General features: G+C 44.7%; 1 protein-coding gene and 1 long non-coding RNA gene across 5 annotated transcripts in view; one reads left to right on the plus strand and one right to left on the minus strand.

The window, feature by feature from the left end:
* Positions 1-19,095, plus strand: part of LOC126647738 (uncharacterized) — an 853,551-nt gene that overhangs the window by 523,990 nt on the left and 310,466 nt on the right. Inside the window, exon 1 of one of the 3 annotated variants that reach the window (XR_007630668.1) lies at positions 1,728-1,759. The exons of the other annotated variants lie outside the window; for them this stretch is intronic. This is a non-coding gene — a long non-coding RNA (uncharacterized LOC126647738). Of the gene's footprint in view, positions 1-1,727; positions 1,760-19,095 lie in introns of those variants that run through there. 3 annotated transcript variants of the gene reach the window in all.
* The window catches only part of PHF2 (PHD finger protein 2), a 74,819-nt gene that overhangs the window by 15,326 nt on the left and 40,398 nt on the right, over positions 1-19,095 (minus strand). For both annotated transcript variants that reach the window (XM_050330239.1, XM_050330236.1), the window contains exons 3-16: positions 17,079-17,193; positions 14,877-15,037; positions 12,472-12,613; positions 9,319-9,505; positions 8,625-8,787; positions 7,261-7,348; positions 6,590-6,696; positions 5,541-5,632; positions 4,587-4,676; positions 3,437-3,799; positions 2,521-2,640; positions 1,419-1,537; positions 926-1,104; positions 663-736 (exon numbers count right to left, since the gene is read on the minus strand). In XM_050330239.1, coding sequence (XP_050186196.1) covers positions 663-736; positions 926-1,104; positions 1,419-1,537; positions 2,521-2,640; positions 3,437-3,799; positions 4,587-4,676; positions 5,541-5,632; positions 6,590-6,696; positions 7,261-7,348; positions 8,625-8,787; positions 9,319-9,505; positions 12,472-12,613; positions 14,877-15,037; positions 17,079-17,193 — 2,000 coding nt within the window. The remainder of the gene's footprint in view (positions 1-662; positions 737-925; positions 1,105-1,418; positions 1,538-2,520; positions 2,641-3,436; positions 3,800-4,586; positions 4,677-5,540; positions 5,633-6,589; positions 6,697-7,260; positions 7,349-8,624; positions 8,788-9,318; positions 9,506-12,471; positions 12,614-14,876; positions 15,038-17,078; positions 17,194-19,095) is intronic.

Genomic DNA, 19,095 nt, shown 5'->3' on the forward strand with positions numbered 1-19,095 from the left:
AGCAGGGCACAGGTCTGCACCCTGCAAGACCCTCAACACTGACAATCCAGACATGGGGACAGACCCACATCTGCCATCCCACTGCAGGAGATTGGGAAATCAGACAGCAGAATGGCACAGATCCATAGAAACAGGGGCTGTGTGGGGCCATGGAGGGGAGCTGCCTAAACCTGGCCATCTCCCTGGGGCTGGGATTTCTGGGTACTGTAGCCTCCAGTCTAATAAAACAACTCTTCTCCCCTCCCTGCCCTGCTTTCAGGCTGCTGAGGTGCCAGCCCTTCTTGCTTGGAGTGCCAGTCTGTTCTCTCCAGGGACTCCCTCCTTCAGCTCCTGCCCAGGGAGATACCACCAGTTCTCCAGACATCAGCTCCTGACTCAGGCAAGGAGGTCTGCAATTCCTCCTGAACATCCCAGAGACAAACCAGGGGGAAGGGAATTTCTTAGAGTCAAACATTTTGGTCAACTCCAGCTCTCTCTCTTAACAAATTATTTTCTTTTTCTGACTTATTCAGGTATTATAATATGAACTCATACTAACCACAGTAAACAAACACTTTAATTTCTGCACCACAGGTACAGAATCACAGAAGGGTTTGGGCTGGAAGGGACCTTAAAGATCCTCTTGTTCAAGTGGGTCTTGTGAAGGAACAATATCATCATACCTTGTATGGTACCGACTCCACCTTTGGCTTCTTAACAGGAGTGTGCTGCAGAGTGTCTTTTTTATCTGATAAAACTGAATGAATAAAAAGAAACATAGAGTCATGGTTCTTTTCCCTCCAAAAACCAGCCCTCCTCTTCCCTTACATTTGACTGAGAGGTAAAACGTGGCTTTCTTTACTACAAATCACATGCTGATTGTTCTGGACAATCACCACCTAAGACTTTGTTGAGCAGATAAAGGCAAAGCAGGAAATATTCTTACAGGGCAGTTCTCTTTTTGCAGTGTTTTTCTTCCTTCTGATTGGAAACTCATCAATTTTTAGTTCACCATCATCTGACACATATTCATATTCATCCCGGACAGGTTTGGCTTTGTCTTCCTTAAAATTCTGCAGTGACCCAAACACACTGGTATTCAGCTGGGTTTTGACTCCCTTTGAACTGAAATGAAAAGCAAAATTACAAATCACTAACAACACTGACTAGAAGACAATGAGTATCTCTATGCAGAAATCTCAGTCAACTTGATACTTTCAGGGGTGCCAAAGCAATTAGAATAATTTTACAAACACATTTCTGAACCTACAATTTTTATCTCAAAACAGGATGCTGACTAGAGCACTAGAACTTTTCGTGATAGTGTATTTTCTACACTGACCAGAAAGGCAGATTTTCATCTTCTTGTAAAAAAATATAAATAACAACTTTTCAACCTGTTTTTTTAGTTGATGTGTGTTGTCATATTTTTTACTTACCCAAGCAACTTCTTATTAGAGAAAGAGAATGTGAATTTGTTGTCCTTATTTCCTGATAAAGGCGTCTTTTCCGATTTGTGTTCCTCTTCCATTTTCAGAAGTGAATCAGGTTTACTGTTCTGAAAGCCAAACAACGCAAAACAAAAGAATTAAACCAGTTAAATGTCACGTCATTTATGTTTTAGATTCCCAGGTATCTTCAGAGAATCTGTTCATCTACAGACAGATTAAAAGAGAATTGTAAAATCATAGAATCACAGGCTAGTTTGGGTGGGAAGAGACCTTAAAGCTCATCTCATTCCAACCCCTGCCATGGGCAGGGACACCTTCCACCAGCCCAGGTTGCTCCAAGCCCTGTCCAACCTGGCCTTGGACACTTCCAGGGATGGAGCAGCCATCCTGCTGCACAGAACAACCTGTGCCAGGGCCTCCCCAGCCTCACAGGGAAGGACTTCTTCCCAGTGTCCAAAAAGGTTCCCCCAAATGGTGGTGAGTAACTGAGGGTTTTGTAACAGGAGAATTTGTTTGCACTTTTGTCATTAGAATTTCCCAACAAACATCTGTTTCAGCCAGGGAGCCTGAGGTCACCTTATTTAACAGCACCTGCAGACAAAATGTGCTGTCCTAGGAGTGAATTTCACCGACCCTCCATTAGCCCTCCAGGAAGGTAAGCTTTTAATCCATGCGGCATAATTCAAATTTCATTAACTTTAATTTCATGCCATTGAAATTAGTTACTGAGTATAAATTATTAGTTAATTATTGATTGGTTATTGATTTCTCTGCAACTCCTCCAGACTTAAAGCAGTAGGACTATGTTCCAGCAAGGATCACAAAAGGGATCAGCACTGAACATCTCACTGTTAACAGTCTGGTGTCACCATGGATAAGATGGATAATTCAGCACATGCTATTCAAGAATCCATTCACACAAATCCCCTTCCTTAATCAGTGACTGATTATTTTCTGCTTAATTTTTTATTTTGAGAACTCAAAATTGGTGTCTTGTCCTCTCTGCTCAGGCAGAGCCACAAACAGTTCTCCACCCTCAGCTTGTCACTATGTGGCAGAACCAGCAGCAGAATTTAGCAGGAGGCCTTACCTTATATTTCCATTTGGCTTCTGTTTTGCTTTTATTTTGCTCTCGGACTTCAAATTTCTCCACCTCATTCTGCTTGCTTGCAGATTCCTTATTGGGAACACTTAGAACATTCTTCGCAGCCTGGGGGGAAAAAAAAAAGTCAGGAAAAAGTCCTCTTAACGAGGATGGAGTGCTGGCATGTCAGAAACACAGGCTTTATCTGGAATATAACACGATATATTTTAGAAAACTCCTATTTATTCTTTCAGAACCCAAAACTGAGGTTCAGTCAAATATTGCTGCTTCAGAATCTGCAGCAGAAGAGCAGCTGCTCTTCTCCTTGATACACCAACACACTCATCTCCCTGCCTGCTGCTCCATGACAGGTGTCACAAACTGCACACAAACTGCTAAAAGTTCAGAGGTGCTTTAGGAAAGATTTATGGGTATTTCTTCACAAACAGCGACTCTGACAGTCCCCTGTCAGTGCCTCAGTGGATCCTGGCCCCTCCTGAAGGCAGCAGCAAAATTCAGGCTGAATTAAAAGGATTCAGAATTCAAGGACATCACAAAGAAACTTGTCCCACATGGGCAAAAGTGGAAGAAAACTATTGTTCTAACTTCAGTCACTCCTTCTAGAGCGAAATCTCAAGCAAATTTGATGCTTTAGAAACAAGTTCTGTCATCATTGATACCTTTTGATATCAGTGGGTTTCTGGGAGGCTCCATATCAAAGAATAACCAATCAAACAGTCAGATCAAATCCAAGAGTTGGGTAAAAAGAGGGCAATGAACCAGCAGTTACAAACCCTTCCTTCACATCAGCAGAGCCAGGGTTTCACACTGTGTCACACAGATTACTTCTTACACGAGACCTACGGAGTGATTTTATCCCTAGGATGGCAGGAGAAGGGGGAGAGGTTAAAACATGACCCACCTTCCCCTTCTTTGGCGTCTCGATCTTGGTCAGAGCCTCCTTGGTGTGTGCCTCCAGCAAGTCGAGGTTGGGGATGGCTGGTGGGGGGCTCTCCTTTGCCTTCTTTCCTTTCTTCTTGCCTTCTCCCTTCACTTTCGGTGTTTTGGGAGGCTTGGGGGGCTTGGGAGGTTTGGGGGGTTTGGATGGCTTGAGTTGTTTGGGGGTTTTCACAGTTTTGGGAGTCTTTTTTTTAGGGAGCTTTTCCGCGGGAGGGGGCGGAGGCGTCACTTGGACGGGTGAAGGTGCCTCCTCCTTCTCCACAGGACAGGTCTCCTCGGTGGTGGTGTTGGCACTCGTGTCTGCTTTGCTGGCTTTCGAAGCGTTCTGCAGTTTGGCACAAAACAGAAGGTGCTCACACCCACCTGTCTCATGGCTGGGGTTCACCTGCACCCTCCCTTCCACGGGGAAACAAACCCCAAAGGCCCCCAAAGATTGGCTGGAGGGTGATCTGCATCACAGGTCTGTCTGGCCAGGGAATGAAGATCCCACCAGAGGCCACAGTAAGGCTCTGCTCACCAACTCCCACCCCTGTGTCCTCAAGCACAAGTCTGGCCTGGAGAAACTCCAGAAGCTTGGTAGGGAATGCAGCTCTCACTGGGTTGACCATCAGGTGGGACTGTTAGATGGACTGTCCACACAAATAGATGGATGAAATGAACACTCTTCTGCTTAAAATGCTGATCAGCTTGAGCACAAACCCTTCCCACTTAATTCTGATGTGATAAACGTAGCAGAATCACATTTCATGCCCCCAGGAAAAATTAGCAGTAAAATAGCTGCCCAATTAAAATTAACACTGACTAATTAAAAAGAAATTATTTTCTGCTTAACTTGCCGTTCTGACAATCGGAAAACTTAAATACTACATCAAAGAGGATCAAAGGACAAGATAGATTTCAGTTTTGAGGTCTCTGGATGTCGTTAGAAAGGGGGTGGAATGTAACACAAAGCCTTCTCAAAGGAACTGAACCAGCTACTGTCACCTTGTGGGATATGGTACCACACTCAGTGGATGATACCTTCATGCATGCAACCTCCTTTATTTATTTAAATACAGCCATTTTTCAGCCTAGACCCCCAATATAGTTAATATTATGAAAACAGCACAAACCTCACTTAATCTTATTTCTTTGGCAAGGTCCTTGATGAGTTGTGCTGGTTTGAAGTTTTCTGGTAGTTCATCTTCATGCTCTGCTAAAGCCTAAAACACAACAAAGCCAGACTGCTGTTTCTGTGCATGTTTTTTTTTTTCAAAAATAGAGAAAAAACCCTCTTGAAGTGACTGGACCAAATTTTTCCTATGTGCTGAAATCAATCTTGACTGCATTAGACATTCAAATAAGGAAAAAATATACTTTTTCCCACTTCTTCATGTTATTGCAACAAGTTGTCCTGAGGGAACAACAAAGTCAATCATCTTTTTTCAGATATTACTGCATTTTCACAACTGCAACATCATTTTGCTCACCCCCTGACATGAGATTCTGAGGGAAATTCCTTTGCTGCATTTACCAAGACACACTGTCTCAGGCTGGTGTCCTCAGTGAGTACAGCAGAGGGTTCTGGGGGCTCTGTCTCCTGCACCTGAGTCCCCCCAAAATTTAGGAGCCATTCAAACAAGAATAACACTTCTGAAATAGCTGCAGCAGGAAATTGAGGCTTCAAATCCCTTTAAGCCTTGTCTCCAAGCAGTGTGTATTTCCTGGCTGGATGAAGGTGTTGGGTTTGCAGGAGCTGGGCACCTCGTGCCCACAGAAAAGCAGGTGTTGTTCCAGCCCTTGCTGCACAAACCCTCTGCTGAGCTGCTGTGGCACATGGAGATGCTCGGAATCAAGGAGAACATCCATCCACTGTCCTTCTGGCAACTTCTTTAAAACTTAAACTCTGGTGGTACCATTTTTCCTGCTTGCTCCTCATGACCGCCTGCCTTCCTGTTCTCCCGGTTCCTTCTCTTTGGCACCTCAGAATTGGATGTTTTGCTCTGGAGATGTTATTTGTTCTAGCATTTTTTCTCTGCTCCAGCAACTAACAAACACCCAGTATTAACCCAGGCTGCTTCTCCTACCTGTTTTTTAGTCCATGACCTGAAAGCACCGTTGAGAATCTTTGCTCCTTGGAGTAGGTGAGCAGGAGGTTGTTGTCCAGCTTTATGCAAACCTAAGTAGGGGAAAAACCCAGTGTCACTCAACCACTGACAGTTTACAGGAAGTCTTTAATTTGGAAAGGTTTAACTGGAAGAGTTAAAGTTAACTCTTGGAGAGTTGGTCCCCACAAATGAATCCCTACTTAATTGATGGTAATAAGTATATTTACTGCGTTACAGCCTTCCTACACTGTGCTCCTGTCAGCTCTGTCTACACTGGCAATCCTTTGGCTCCTTTCTCAGCCCCATATCCATCCCTAACTTCTGTGGGCACTCATCCAGGCTGTGGGAATAAAAAGGTACCATCAGTGGCTCTTTGATTCTGACTGAATTCTGAAAAGCATCCTGTGGATTAATTAGACAAATTTTCCTCTTTACAGAAGGATCTGATGGATATCTCTGGACACATCCTGTAGTAGGAGAAATAGAAGCAAACAGCAAAGCAAATCTGTAAAGAACATTTACACATGGATGTTTAGACCAACTCTGCAGGAATCTGATTTGGAAGAGTTTGAACTTCACAGAAAAATATGGCTTTAACTCCCAGTGCTCCTGTGGCCTCGTGTCCATGAGACCTGCCCACATCTTCAACTGGGATCAGCAGGATGAAGGGAGAAAGGAGGGCTCACAGGGCCCATAGCTCATTCAGTTAAAACAGGGAATGAATGCAGACTCACAGGCAACACAAAATAAAATTACAGCATTATTTCATAAAGCAGAATAAACCTTCCCACAGGCACAGGTAAGAGGGACAGCTCAGGTCCTTCCCAGAGCCCATGGCAGGATGTTCAGGGGTGAGCTGGACCGGAGCAGCACGTTCTGCTGGTATGTTCAAAGTAGTTTTCCAACATTAACAAGACCAGTTTTGGCCACCTGTTTATCCTTTATGTGGACATCACCATAAATTAAGGGTAACTGTTCTCAGACCCCAATGCTGAGCCACCGAGGCAGGCAAGGAAATGCAGTTTTACCTTTGAATTTCTCTAGTAGATGCTTCCCCATGTACCAACACGCTGTTTCAAAGTTTGGAAACTGGGTCAGACTGACGATTTTCAATCGTCTTTCTACCTCATATGCCCTGCAAGACAAAACCACAGGAACTTAAGAGCATCACAGGGCACGAGTGTGTCACAAAAGCCCCAGGGTCACTTTGCAGCCTCTTTGTGCTGCTGCCAGGTAGTCTGGCATCAGGCCAAAAGCAGAACATAACAACAGCACCAATAAAAAACACTGGTGATACAGATGTATGATAGTTTTATTGCATTATTTGCCCAGAATCAATAAAGAACTACTTGTATTGTCTTACAGTGAGCAAAGAGTCCAGCTGAGTAGGTGGGGGCTTATCCAGCACTGAATGGCAGGTGCCAGGGTAAAACTCCTGGCAGTTTGTAACAGTTCTTCCTTCAGGACATGGCCACAACCAACCCAGGCACCTCACATATCCTCCTGTGCATTGTGCAACAGGTGTAAGGGCAGCTGAGAACAACTCAGCGTGAGAGAACGTGGTCAGAGGGCACAGAGGTGGGTACACCACCCAAAACTGCCCAGCAGAGCTACACCAGCCTTACTGCCAGTGATTTATCATTACTCCTTCATTAAAAACTGAGCCTCTACACAACTTCAGATTTTCATGCCAGATTACCTCATCTGCATTTCAACGCTCAGACTGTGTAGAAAATGTCCTGCGAAGGCCAGGCAGTCTACAGGTGTTAGAGTTGCATAAATCCAACCTAAAAGAGAGAGACAGGAGTCCTCAGGATAAAAACTGGAACGGCAGTAGCACAGACTTTAATCACAGCATGATGTTTATACTTTACTGAGCAGCTTCCTCCCTAGGTACCAGTACAGCTCTTCAGAACCACACACACTTTGAACAAGTGGCCCCCTGTTTGTTTTGCTGCATGATGGCAGCTGCTTTCCCGTCTCCATGAAAACCTGTGACAGCTCCTGACATGTATTTTATCACAGTGTCAGAACCAGGTGTTTTCCAAACATGTATTTTCATACAACAATCTACTCAAGATTAGAGAACCTCTATAAATTGCTCTGTGTTTGTTCCACCATCTGCTCCACAGATGGTGATGAAAGAAACACCTACTTTCTACTTCTTACACTCGAGGTAAAATTCAAGTGTGTAAACATTCTCTGCAAGAATATACTCACACACAGAAAAATGTCACTACTGGCTGCTGCCTCCTGAGCACTGGTACCAGTTCCTGCCACTGCCTGCACTCAGACTACGGCTCGAGGGGGCTCTGCATCATTTAAATGCACGTAGAAGGAGAGAAGATCCCTGTCCCAAAGAGATTACAGTTTCAACAGGTAACAGGGAGGGCTGGAAACAGCAATGCAAATAAGGAAATTATTGTTCATGGTGAGAGGAAGGCGAGGGAGAAGGGCTGGAGCTGGACTGAGTTTGCTTCAAACCCTGCGCTATTTTCTGATCAACTCCCTGGCCTTAGAGAGATCCTCCCAGGAGCCAAGAAAAACTAAGTCCACTATCCCTAATATCCAAAGAAAGCCTGAGTCTATCAAATAACCCATAAAAATCTGTGACACCAAGGTCTTTGGCCTAGTGTGCAGCCATAAGTGCACGCTCACACTCATGCAGGTACCTGCGTTTCCTGAGTGTCTCAGGGGATTAATGCCTGTGACAATGATTCTGTGGGGTGTCATGGTCAGAATTCATTCAATATAAATTCTCTGTTAGATGTCAGAAAGCACTAATGTCATGGTGGATACAGAAGGAGAATTCAAGAGTTACTGCAACCCAGCTAGACCATGGGTGGAACACTCTGCCTACTAACGGTATTTAAAAAAGGCTGCTAAAATTTTAATAGAAAGCAGTAAAAGGTCTGGGGATTTTTTTTGCATGTTTTGCTTGTAAGCACATGAAATCAAACTTCCTTTGAGAATAAGACTTCAGACTTTGTCAGAGAAAGTTGTCAAATCCCACCTCTCTGGCATTTTGGACGTGCTCCTCCTCACCTGCCCCAGCCTGCTCACCTGATGGGATGAAGAGTGTCTGGCCTTGTTTAACGGTGCATTTGTAACATTTATCCACTTGGTCTGCAAAAAACATCTCACTGTGGTTTGCTGCTGACTGCCAACGTTCATACAGAGAAATATTTGCAGGGGCTGGTTTGATGAGATAAAATATCTTTTCTCCCTGAATTAGAAAATATAAAATCAGCAACGAGCAGCCAAACCAAACAACACTGCACTGGAACAGACACACGGATAGAGCAATATTTATCTAGATATACATGCAACATTGTGTATTTTAGCAGTATTTAAATAAAATTAACTAGTGAGGGGCTGAAATAATTAAAGCACCAGCTGACCACATCTGCTCAGATTTGTGGGAGTGATCTTTACAGCACCAGGTTCCACCACCGTGCAAAATTAGGACATGGTACCTTTAAGGCCTTGGGTGATGTATGTGCAGAAGGCACTAAACAAATATTAAAGTTCTAATAGAGTGAAAATACACAGAGGATTTGGATTTCCGTGCTCCAAGTGCTTCCTCACTCGGGAGAGCCAGCACTGCTGGGAGCACTTCCAGCGGATAAGGCTCAGATGCAACAGAGCCATGGAGAAATAAACCTGAGAGCTGAATTTCAAGAGGCTTTTGTGATGGTTCTTTGTGTGCAAAACTTAAGTTTGTTACAAGATACACCTGAAAGCCGGGAGCCCTCACCTTGAGCACGTGGTACCAGGCAGAGGCTCCGCCGGAGTCTATGTGGAAGTCGGTGTAACTGTCCTTCACACAGATCAGGCAGTACTTGGTCACTTTGGGTTTAGCCAGCAGAGCGTCATCAGGCCAATAGTTTTCCACCCAGGACAGCTTCTTCACGATGTCAGGAGGCTCTACAAAACTGGACATCCTTACAGAGAGAACGGAGAACAGACAGGCAGCTTTTTAAAACAGAGCACAAGGACCCCGGTACGACGAGAGGCGAGTGTGTGACAATACTTGCATGGCAAACTGAAGCAGCTCCTCTCGTGGCAGTGGAACTGCTCTTCATTCAGAAAATTTGGGAAAACTGTTTACAGACAGAGATTTAAGGTTTTTTTAAGTATGATGAGTTAGCAACAATCCTTTGCCTTCTCTCAGCAGCATCATCTCTGATCAAACATATGCTCTTTGCATTTTTCCAGCCCCTGCCTCGTGCTACGCAGGCTCAGGTGTCACCAGATCTGTTATCACAGTCACCTTCCCAGCCCCCTTCTGAAGAGAAAGTGAAATGTGTGCACTTTGACATAAGTCATCTGGTAAACCTTAAAAACTTGCAAGTTAAGCTTAATATTAATAACCCAAATAACAACATTAATGCTTATGGATAAATAAGTCTTGTTCTGATGCTGAAAATCAGTGATCTTATTTAAATTGACTAAATTACATTAAAAGCTCAGAAGAAGGAAAACGTCTGATTTGGGTTGATAATGTGAATATATTTAAAAGACAACATATATAATATATATTTCTATATTTTCTATAATTTATACAAATAAATCTATTTATTTACATTAAGCATACACTCATATTGTATATGTATCTAAAATTTATACAAATTACTGTCTTAATTTACATTGGACATATGTTCATATTGTATTTATTTATTTATATAATTAATATATTATGTGACAAGTATCATATACTATAATCACAGCTAAGACAATGCAGTGGCATGAGAACCAGGTATTAAGTGTTTCATCCCAGAATGTGCCAAATTTTAGATTTAAATAGTCCAAAATTTGGGCTAATAGTTGTGGAAGGGGAAGATTCACTGCTGGACCATGTCAGTAAGAGTATTTCCACTTCAAAACCAGACTAAATGCTCCCACATGTCATTTGTGCTCAGTGTCAAACCCTGATGACAACAGCTCCATTTCCATGGCAGGGTAGATGGAGCAGTGCATTCAATTAAACTGTCACTGTCTATGCTAAGTAATAAAATATTTGCTATTAATGTCTAAATTAGCAGTGTATGAGCGACAGCTCCAGCAGTCCTTCAGGACAAAAGACATCCTGTTATTTGAGGATAACGGCAGAAAGCTGAAAAAATCTCTGCTGAAGATCCTGGTGATCTCTGAAGCCTGTAATGAGCAGAGCTGCTCTCTGCAGCAATGGGTGTGCACCACTAAATCCCAACTACACGGCTCAGGGGAATAGCTGGGAAAAATGAGCTTGTCATTATCCACCAGCCTTCTTTTTCAAGTCTTCTCACTGAAACAGACTGCTCCCCAAAACAACCATTCTTCATCTTTCTGCTGACATTCATCATCATCTGTGTGGTGTATTTGCACGTAAAGGGATCTTCTCCTTCTCTGGTGCTTCCCTTCTGGAAGGGCCTCCCCACCCTCAGAGGGAGGAATTTCTTCCCAATATCTGATCCAGCTGATCTGCACCGTGACCCCCAACCTGCCCTCAGGAAGTCAGCACCACCCTGACTCTGAGCTGCTGCCAGACAGATCACAGGTTACCTGCCAAAAGCACTGAAAACAGAGCTATAACCCACCGCTGTGGGATTACAAAGATCTAACAAAATTTCAAAGTGACATGTAGCACTGCACCTAAAGCCACACTTCATCTACCTCCCCCTCTCTGCTACTCTGCATGGAAGATTTTAGTAAGCAACGCAGGATGCACTCACACCAAGAGGGTTCTCACTGCTGTCCAGCACACTTGAAAAAAGAACGTGCCAAGGAGATCAAGACCACCTTAAGCTGGGAGAAGGTGTTGCCTTACATCCATCAGGGTTCCCATCTCACCAGAAAAGCAACACAGAATATTAAAAATTAAGGCCCCTTCTGTCTGTGTTCTCCCACAGAGAGCATTATCACACCTCTGTGGTCACCCTGTCCACCTTGCTTTGGTCTTAATCACGTTGCACCCAAGTACCTAAGATGATACTTGGAACAGAGGACATTATCCTCCCTCCTGGAGCATCAAGTTATGTCTGAGCAAAGAGCTGCACTGGATGAGCTGTGCCTGTACTACTGGAGCTGAAATAAAGCTGGAAGGTGCCCAAATGTCCTGCTGTGACACGTGGCTGCTGATGACACATGAATGCTGGTGACACAGGGCTGAGCTGCCATCACTGGGGCCCTGTACCCTTCTCCTCACAGAGCAAAGAGCACCTTCATTCTGTGCTGTGCCTCCCCTGGCCGTGTATGGATGATGCAGGGGAGAGGTGGAGCAACCAGAAGCTTCTGTCCCAAGGTTAAAGAGCATTTCCTAAAGAGGGAAGCACTGGGGACACTGATCAAGCTTCCCTCGCTGAACCTGGCCATGTATCCTGGACACAGCGTGGGATTCAGGAATTTTAAATTAGAATTGAATTGTAATTCTATATAAGTAATACAGTTACTCATAAGTAATACATATAATAATAATGGCCAGTCTTCACGAGTGAAGATCCGGGGAAGGTCTTTCCACCTTCCAGCCTGCGCATTGGATTTTTTAGGTGAGACACAGCGTGCACGGAACTGAGCCCACCCTTTAATCCTAAGGTTCATCTGCCGGGGCCAAGCGAGCTTGGACGGTGGCAGTGAGGTCCTTAGGACGTAGGTGGGTTGCCTTTAAGGGCTAACGAGCCCCACCTGCCCGGGAGTGGCCCTGACCGGGAATCGAACCCGGGTCTCCGCGCTGATAGCGCGGCGCCTTTACCACTAGACCACCGGGGGCTCCAATACATATATAATTATAAAATAAAGACAAAAATAATATATACAACCATATTATTATATAAAAATGTTATATATAAATAGACATTATATATATATATTTAAAAATTGAATATAAATTATAAATAAATCTCTAGTAATTACAGGCAGGCTGAACCCTTACCTGGTGTCAGAGAACTCCAGGTTGGTGACATTAAGGACCCTTTTCCTGTTTGTGCTGTAATAGTAATCCACAAATTCCTTGAGCTTCATCTTGCAGTCCTTCTGCTTGGTGACATCAGTGACATCAACACTCCGCTCCGGGCCTGCACATGAATGCAGTGAAAGAGAGAGGTTGATGGGCAGCCTGCCTTGCCTCATTTTCTGTGCTGGGGTGGGGGTGATTTAATATGTTCAAAAACATCTCAGTCTCCTGATTTTCTGATCTTTTCAGCCCTTGTACCCTCCCTGTTGTTTATGCACCCACACAGACATAAGTGCATGAAAGACATGTATATACATGAAATATCCATAAAACTTTTGTGGTCATGTCCCTGACATAATTATTTCTGTGGCTTTTCTCTTTAAAGGATTAACATTATTTTGGATCTATTAATTTTCATTATGGATTTTATTTGCTGAGTGAAAATTAAATGCAAATACCTGTGTAACCTTGGAGCAAGCCCTCCCCACCACGTTATAAAGGTCCTGTGATTGCAGACAGGCTGTAACACTGTACTACTACAAACATTACTATCACAATACTGTACAAGTGCAGCATCTTCTCCAACTGATTTGACAGAATTCCAAGTTCTTTTATGCTCTATTTTAAAATTTTCCTTACAAAACCTAAAATTCAACAAGGAGTTCCCATTTTTTACCATGGTATTTGAGGCATGCCACCAAAAAAATTGACCTTCTGTTATTTTACCCAAAATGACACATCAAAAATCCATCTCCCCTGTACCAGAGTACAGGGATGATCTGCTAGTCCTTACATATTTCCTCTGACAGACCTTGTGGGATACAAATCTCTGGTGTTAATACTAACACCATCAGTCAATCAGTGGATTTTACACTGGGCAAAAAGGGAACATACAGAGAAAGCAGAGCTTTATAAAGACATTCAGAGCTTTTTCCACATTAGGAAGGGAAAAAAACCCACATTTATTTTTCATTAAATGGCAGAATATAACAATGTCTTTGGCAGTCTCATTTGTGGTGCTCTTTCAGGTTGTTTCTAAAAGACATTCCAGGTCCCAGGTAATTAAGTACAAATCAGCAAGATAAATCCCTGCTTGGGAAATCCCATTTCACTGAACAGACCCCAGAGAGGTTGGACCTCTCTCAAAGAGGTTGCCCCTCACTCAGATCTGGTGCCAGCTCAGATTAAACAACCCATGTTGTTCCCTCCAGCTTTGGACTAACAGTCCTGCTGGTGGGGGGGATGATTTCAGCTGGAGGCTGAGAGAACTCCAGCAGATGCCCAAGGAGCACCTCAGGTATCTGAGAACATCTGCTGAGCCTAGCAGGTGGGCACAGAACATATGTTTCCTGTAGAAGCAGGGGAACAGAGGTAACAGTAACATCAGGGGTGTTGTATTCCAGGCACTGGAACTGGCTGCCCAGGGCAGTGATGGACTCCTCATTCCTGGAGGGATTTAAAAGCCGTGTGGATGCGGCACTGGGGATGTGGGTTAGTGGTGGCCTTGGCAGTGCAGGGGGAACAGCTGGACTCTGATGATCTTAGAGGTCTTTTCCAAACTGAATTGATGCTGTGATTCTATGACTCTCCTTTATTCACAGTTTTCTCCCTGCAGATCCAACAGTTATGGTCAAGAGCGTCATTGGCTGGTCATGGCACCCTCCAGTCTGGGGAAGGGGTCAATGTTTGGGTGGGGGAGTGCAGGAGGGGTGGTTAGCAGACTGTGGAAGGAGATGAAGGAACCATGAAACACAGATGGATCCACTGGAGCTGCAGTCACGGCTCCAAAGAGACAGTGCCTTGCCACAAGACTGGTAGGAGAGGAACACAGAGGAAGGACAGAGCACGAGAGGACAAGAGACAAGACACACATGCTGAAGGAAGAAGGATGTGGAGACAAGTGGCTTCAGAGCCCTTCCATGGCTTCTGGCCAAGGTCTGTTTCCCCAAGTGGGATGAGGTGATGGCTTGTGAGAAGATGCAGCACAACTCCCTTCTCAGGGCAGAGACAGGAGAATGCCAAGAATCCAAATGACCAGCAGCACTGAAAACAGCTCTCACTGGCACCACTGCTAAAAAATGGGCTGCCTGGGCAGAGGGAGCTGCAGTGTAGCTGTTCTTTCAACACAGAGCAAGCTGGCAGTAATCAATGAAGTCCTGGCCTCCAGAAACCATTTCTTGATCCTGCTGTGGCTGTTGCTTTCAGTGCAGGGCTATGGCGAGCAGTGCAGCCTGGCTCAGCCCCACTGGTACACTAAACAGCAGTGAGCTCACTGCTAACTACAGGCTCCCACTACATCAAAACCCTGCAGCCAGCACGGCCAGGGCACAGACAGTACTTTACAATATATTTTACAATTGCCACCTGCCCTCCCAGGTACCCACCGACGTAGTTTTCGACGTCGCTGACGTAGAAGGTGGGCGCGGGCACGGCCAGGCCCAGCCCGTCCTTCTTGGGCACCAGGATGGGCTCTGCAAAGCCGTTCTCTTCCAAATACTCCGGTGTTAGCTGGCTGCCTGGGACCTTCACCACGATGTCTTCAGCGCTGGAAAACCAAACAGATGCAAGGGTGAGGGGCCTGCACGCTCAGTTTGGGATGATCTGCGTGTCACTGCTGAAAGGGAGGCACTATGGGCAAGGAATTACAGACAAATCAGGTCCATAAGCCAAAAGCCAAAAAGCCATTTACTGCTAAGCAGGAAGGACACAACAAAATCATCCAGAATCAATCTCTTGAGCCTCGTGCTCCAGCTACTGGGAGCTCCTAAAATAACAGCTTGTGGCAAAAAGCTGTTTTCCTCAGCTGTAGGATCTTTTGAGCTACTGGTGATCAATGTTAAAGGAATTAGTGTTAAGTGTTCCACTCTAAAGAAGGTAAGATTAAAAACATTACCTAATCTCAAATAAATGGTGCTGGAAATACTTTGCAAATCACTTTAAAGAAGTTGAATACATTGCTTGGGAAATGTTCTGCAGATCATTTTGAAGTGGCTGGGAGGGCTCTGAGGGGAATGAGGAAAGGGCAGCTCCATTGGCCCACCAGCTATTGGCACTGAGAGCCCCCAAGGGAAATTCAAATCTGGTTTCTTGATCTTTTCAGCATGAAAAGTGACTGTATATGAAGGACCACCAGTCCCAAATGTGCTGTGTGTCAGCTGGGAGCAGTCAGACTTTGAAGGTTCTCCCCAAAAAGCCCTTCCTGCCCAGGCAGGTAAGGCCAATGCCTGAGTGCTCTCTGCTGCAGCAGTGCTGCACTCCAGTTCACATCTCGTGTGAGATGTGCAGTCCCAGAGGCCACCTGAGGTTACTGAACTCAGTCTGCCTGGGCCTTTAATCTTTTACTAAATGAGCTTTGCAACCTGTCAAATTAAAAAAAAAAAAAAGAAAAAAAAGACAAATAGTTAAGACAAAAATATTGCAGGCCCCAATAAAAATGGCCAAGAAAGTAAAAATTCTGGATCCTGAGCTCAGCAAGAAACATCTGGTAAGAGCTGCAAAACACTTCTGGTTTATTTTCAGTTTTTCCTTAACCAGCCCAAGACCAGTATCTCAAATTAAATGTGGAATTAAATTCTCCATTAAAAAGAAGAAGTTTTCTGTTTACCAAGTACACTTTGCCAGTCTCCAAGGATTCTTCTAAAATAATTAGCTATTAATAATTAAGGATTTATTTGGCTATGGTCTACATTAAAGAGCCAGAAGAAAATGATCACTCTTGCAAATGGTTGTAGAGCAGCCTAATAACGTGTGGGACATGTCACCCAACAAGTAGCACTATTCATTACCCCAGTGAGAGAGCCTTTGTCACCCAGAAACTGAGCATGCCGTTGTTCTTTCCAAGATGGAGACAGAACTCAGCAAAGTCATTAGGATTTTTGAGAACTGGATAATTCAATGCAGTAAGTGGGTCCGTTTCTTGTGCAAGTGGATATTCTAGGGGTCAAACATGCTCTGGTTCAGCCTGGAGGAGAGAAGGCTGTGGGGAAAATCTTAAAGACCCTTCCAGTGGCTAAAGGGGGTTTATAAAAGAGAGGGAGGGTGACTTTTTACAGGGGCAGATAGTGAGTGAAATGACAAGAAGGAACAGCTGTAAACTAAAAGAGGGCAGGGTTAGATTAGATGTTGGGAAGAAACTCTTCCTTGTGAGGGTGGGTGGAGCCCTGGCACAGGTTGCCCAGAGAAGCTGTGGCTGCCCCATCCCTGGAAGTGTCCAAGGCCAGGTTGGACGGGGCTTGGAGCAACCTGGGATAGTGGAAGGTGTCCCTGCCCATGGCAGGGGGTGGAATGAGATGAGCTTTAAGGTTCCTTCCCACCCAATCCTTTCTGTGATTCTATGATTTTTGCCTTCCCAAATCCAGGCATGGATGGAAAGATGGAAATCCACGGGACCTGGGCTCAAGCAAGAGGAGACCTGAATACAGCTGCACAAATATAACAAAGGGAAGAGCCTGGGACATCTGCAGTCAAGCAGCACTTGTTTGGCCATGGTCATTCCATGATGCTTTGAGCCAGGCCCATCAGCAGCCTCCCAGGACAGTGCTTGTACAGCCATTGCCCCCCCAGCCCATTCCAGCTGAACAACCCACCTGGGGAACGTCCGACTTCGGAGCTCTTTTATAAAGACCTGGCTCCCGTTCTGCACAGGCTTCACCTCTGTTGTCTGGCCAGTATCATGCTTATGCCAATTTCTTTTCTTTTTCACTGAAAAGGAAGGAATTGGACAGTTGTGCTAAGTACAAGATAATTATTAAGACATTGGTAGCAAGGACAAATCTTGGTTTAATTTCTCACGTGAGCAGAGCGGAGGGAACCCCCCTGACACTGCCCTGCACATTCCAACATTGCTCTCAATCAGACAATCCATCCTCCCCAGGAAACTCCCAGAAAGTCCCTTTCCTCCACATGCAGAATGGATCTTTGTCAGCATATTTATCAGGAATTACCTTAGATCTGTTCAGCTGTGGCAGATTTGACATCAAGTTTGATGGGTATTGAGCTGTGCCCTGGACACAGCATGGATGGGGAAAGGGAGGAGGAGGAGAAGAAAAGGAAAGGGAAAAGGGGGTAGAAAGAAAAGAAGAAGAAAGAAAAGAAAAGAAAAGAAAAGAAAAGAAAAGAAAAGAAAAGAAAAGAAAAGAAAAGAAAAGGAAAAAAGAAAAGAAAAGAAAAGAAAAGAAAAGAAAAGAAAAGAAAAGAAAAGAAAAGAAAAGAAAAGAAAAGAAAAGAAAAGAAAGAAAAGAAAAGAGACACTTATTCCCAGGATTTAAAGGGAAGTTATTACATGTCAGGCCTGCAGCAATGACAGACTGAGGCCCCTCCACTGTGCTCCCAGTGGGGGATGGATACACAGGCAAGTCCATCATGGATAAAGGGCCAGCAGGAATAAGCACATGTGAGTCAGTCAAGTGTCAGCGTGGTTCTGCCCTGCCTCTGACAGCTGGATGACACAAAGCAGGAAAAACTGGCCCCACTTTTTCCCTGAGTCAGCACTATCTCCCTCAGCTGTTCCCACTCATTTTGGTAGGAAATTGGGGTTTTTTCCATATTCATATCATTTAAAGCCTCTGCTAATACAATTTTCACATCACAACATGCTTTTGATTTCCACCCTTGCTTTACATCATGAAACTCAGTATTTTACCCCAAGTCCAGAGCTCTTATCAAAACAGTGAGGGAAGGCAGCAGAATCCTCACAGATGGCACCTGCTCCTCACTCTTTGCACACACACACAGATCCACACACTTTTCCATTAAGAAAGGAATCTGGAGGCCACAGCTATAAAACAAGAGATTTGGAAAGAGCTAACTTTGCTTTCCCAACCACAATCCAGGAATAACTCCAGGAAAGATATCTCCCAGGGAGTCCATCCCAGGTTTTGCACAAAGCATGTTGGGTTTATTAGTTCCATGCAGGCTCCAGCCTAGCTGGAGATATTCATTAAAGCTGCTAGTTCTTTATCTTAATGACTCTCAGGCTTAGTGTATTAATTCAATGCTCCTGGTAACAAAGGAAACAAGCCTGGCTTGAATGCCAAACCTTCCTCCTCTCCCTCCCTTTCCAACCACCGCCTCCTCCCCCTCTCAGCACATAGGAATCAACACCAGGAGCGTGCTGATTGCACTTGCACTCTGAGTGCAAGTCCCAGGGAAAGAGGTGTCACTTGTCACAAGGAAAATTAAGGAGCTTATCCGACGAGCATGGTTTTTATTGCGCTTCAGATAGCACGGAGTGTCGGGAAATAAAAGCGACAAATCAGGGCTGAATTAAGAGATTCACTGCAACTCTTCCAAAACCCCCAGGAAGTTATTTCCCTCAGCACTGAGTGCTGGCAGGCATCCACCTCTCCCATGTACCTCTCCCACCCACCTCTCCCATCTACCTCTTGTTTCCCCCCCTCCCACCCACCTCTCCATTCCCCTCTCCCTCAGAGGCATCCTGGATGAACATTCCCCAGGAGGGGCTGTGTCCCAGACAGCTGCAGTCCATTAGACTACATCAAACACTCTACCTCTGGCCCATTTTCAGCCATTCTTTCTTTACCATGAACACCCCAGTAAGGACTAAAGGCCCATTCCCATGTGCAACAGATTCCAGCTTTGGCC

The sequence above is a fragment of the Myiozetetes cayanensis genome, unplaced genomic scaffold (assembly GCF_022539395.1).
Source record: "Myiozetetes cayanensis isolate MyiCay16 unplaced genomic scaffold, myiCay2020 scf40, whole genome shotgun sequence".
Taxonomy (NCBI): domain Eukaryota; kingdom Metazoa; phylum Chordata; class Aves; order Passeriformes; family Tyrannidae; genus Myiozetetes; species Myiozetetes cayanensis.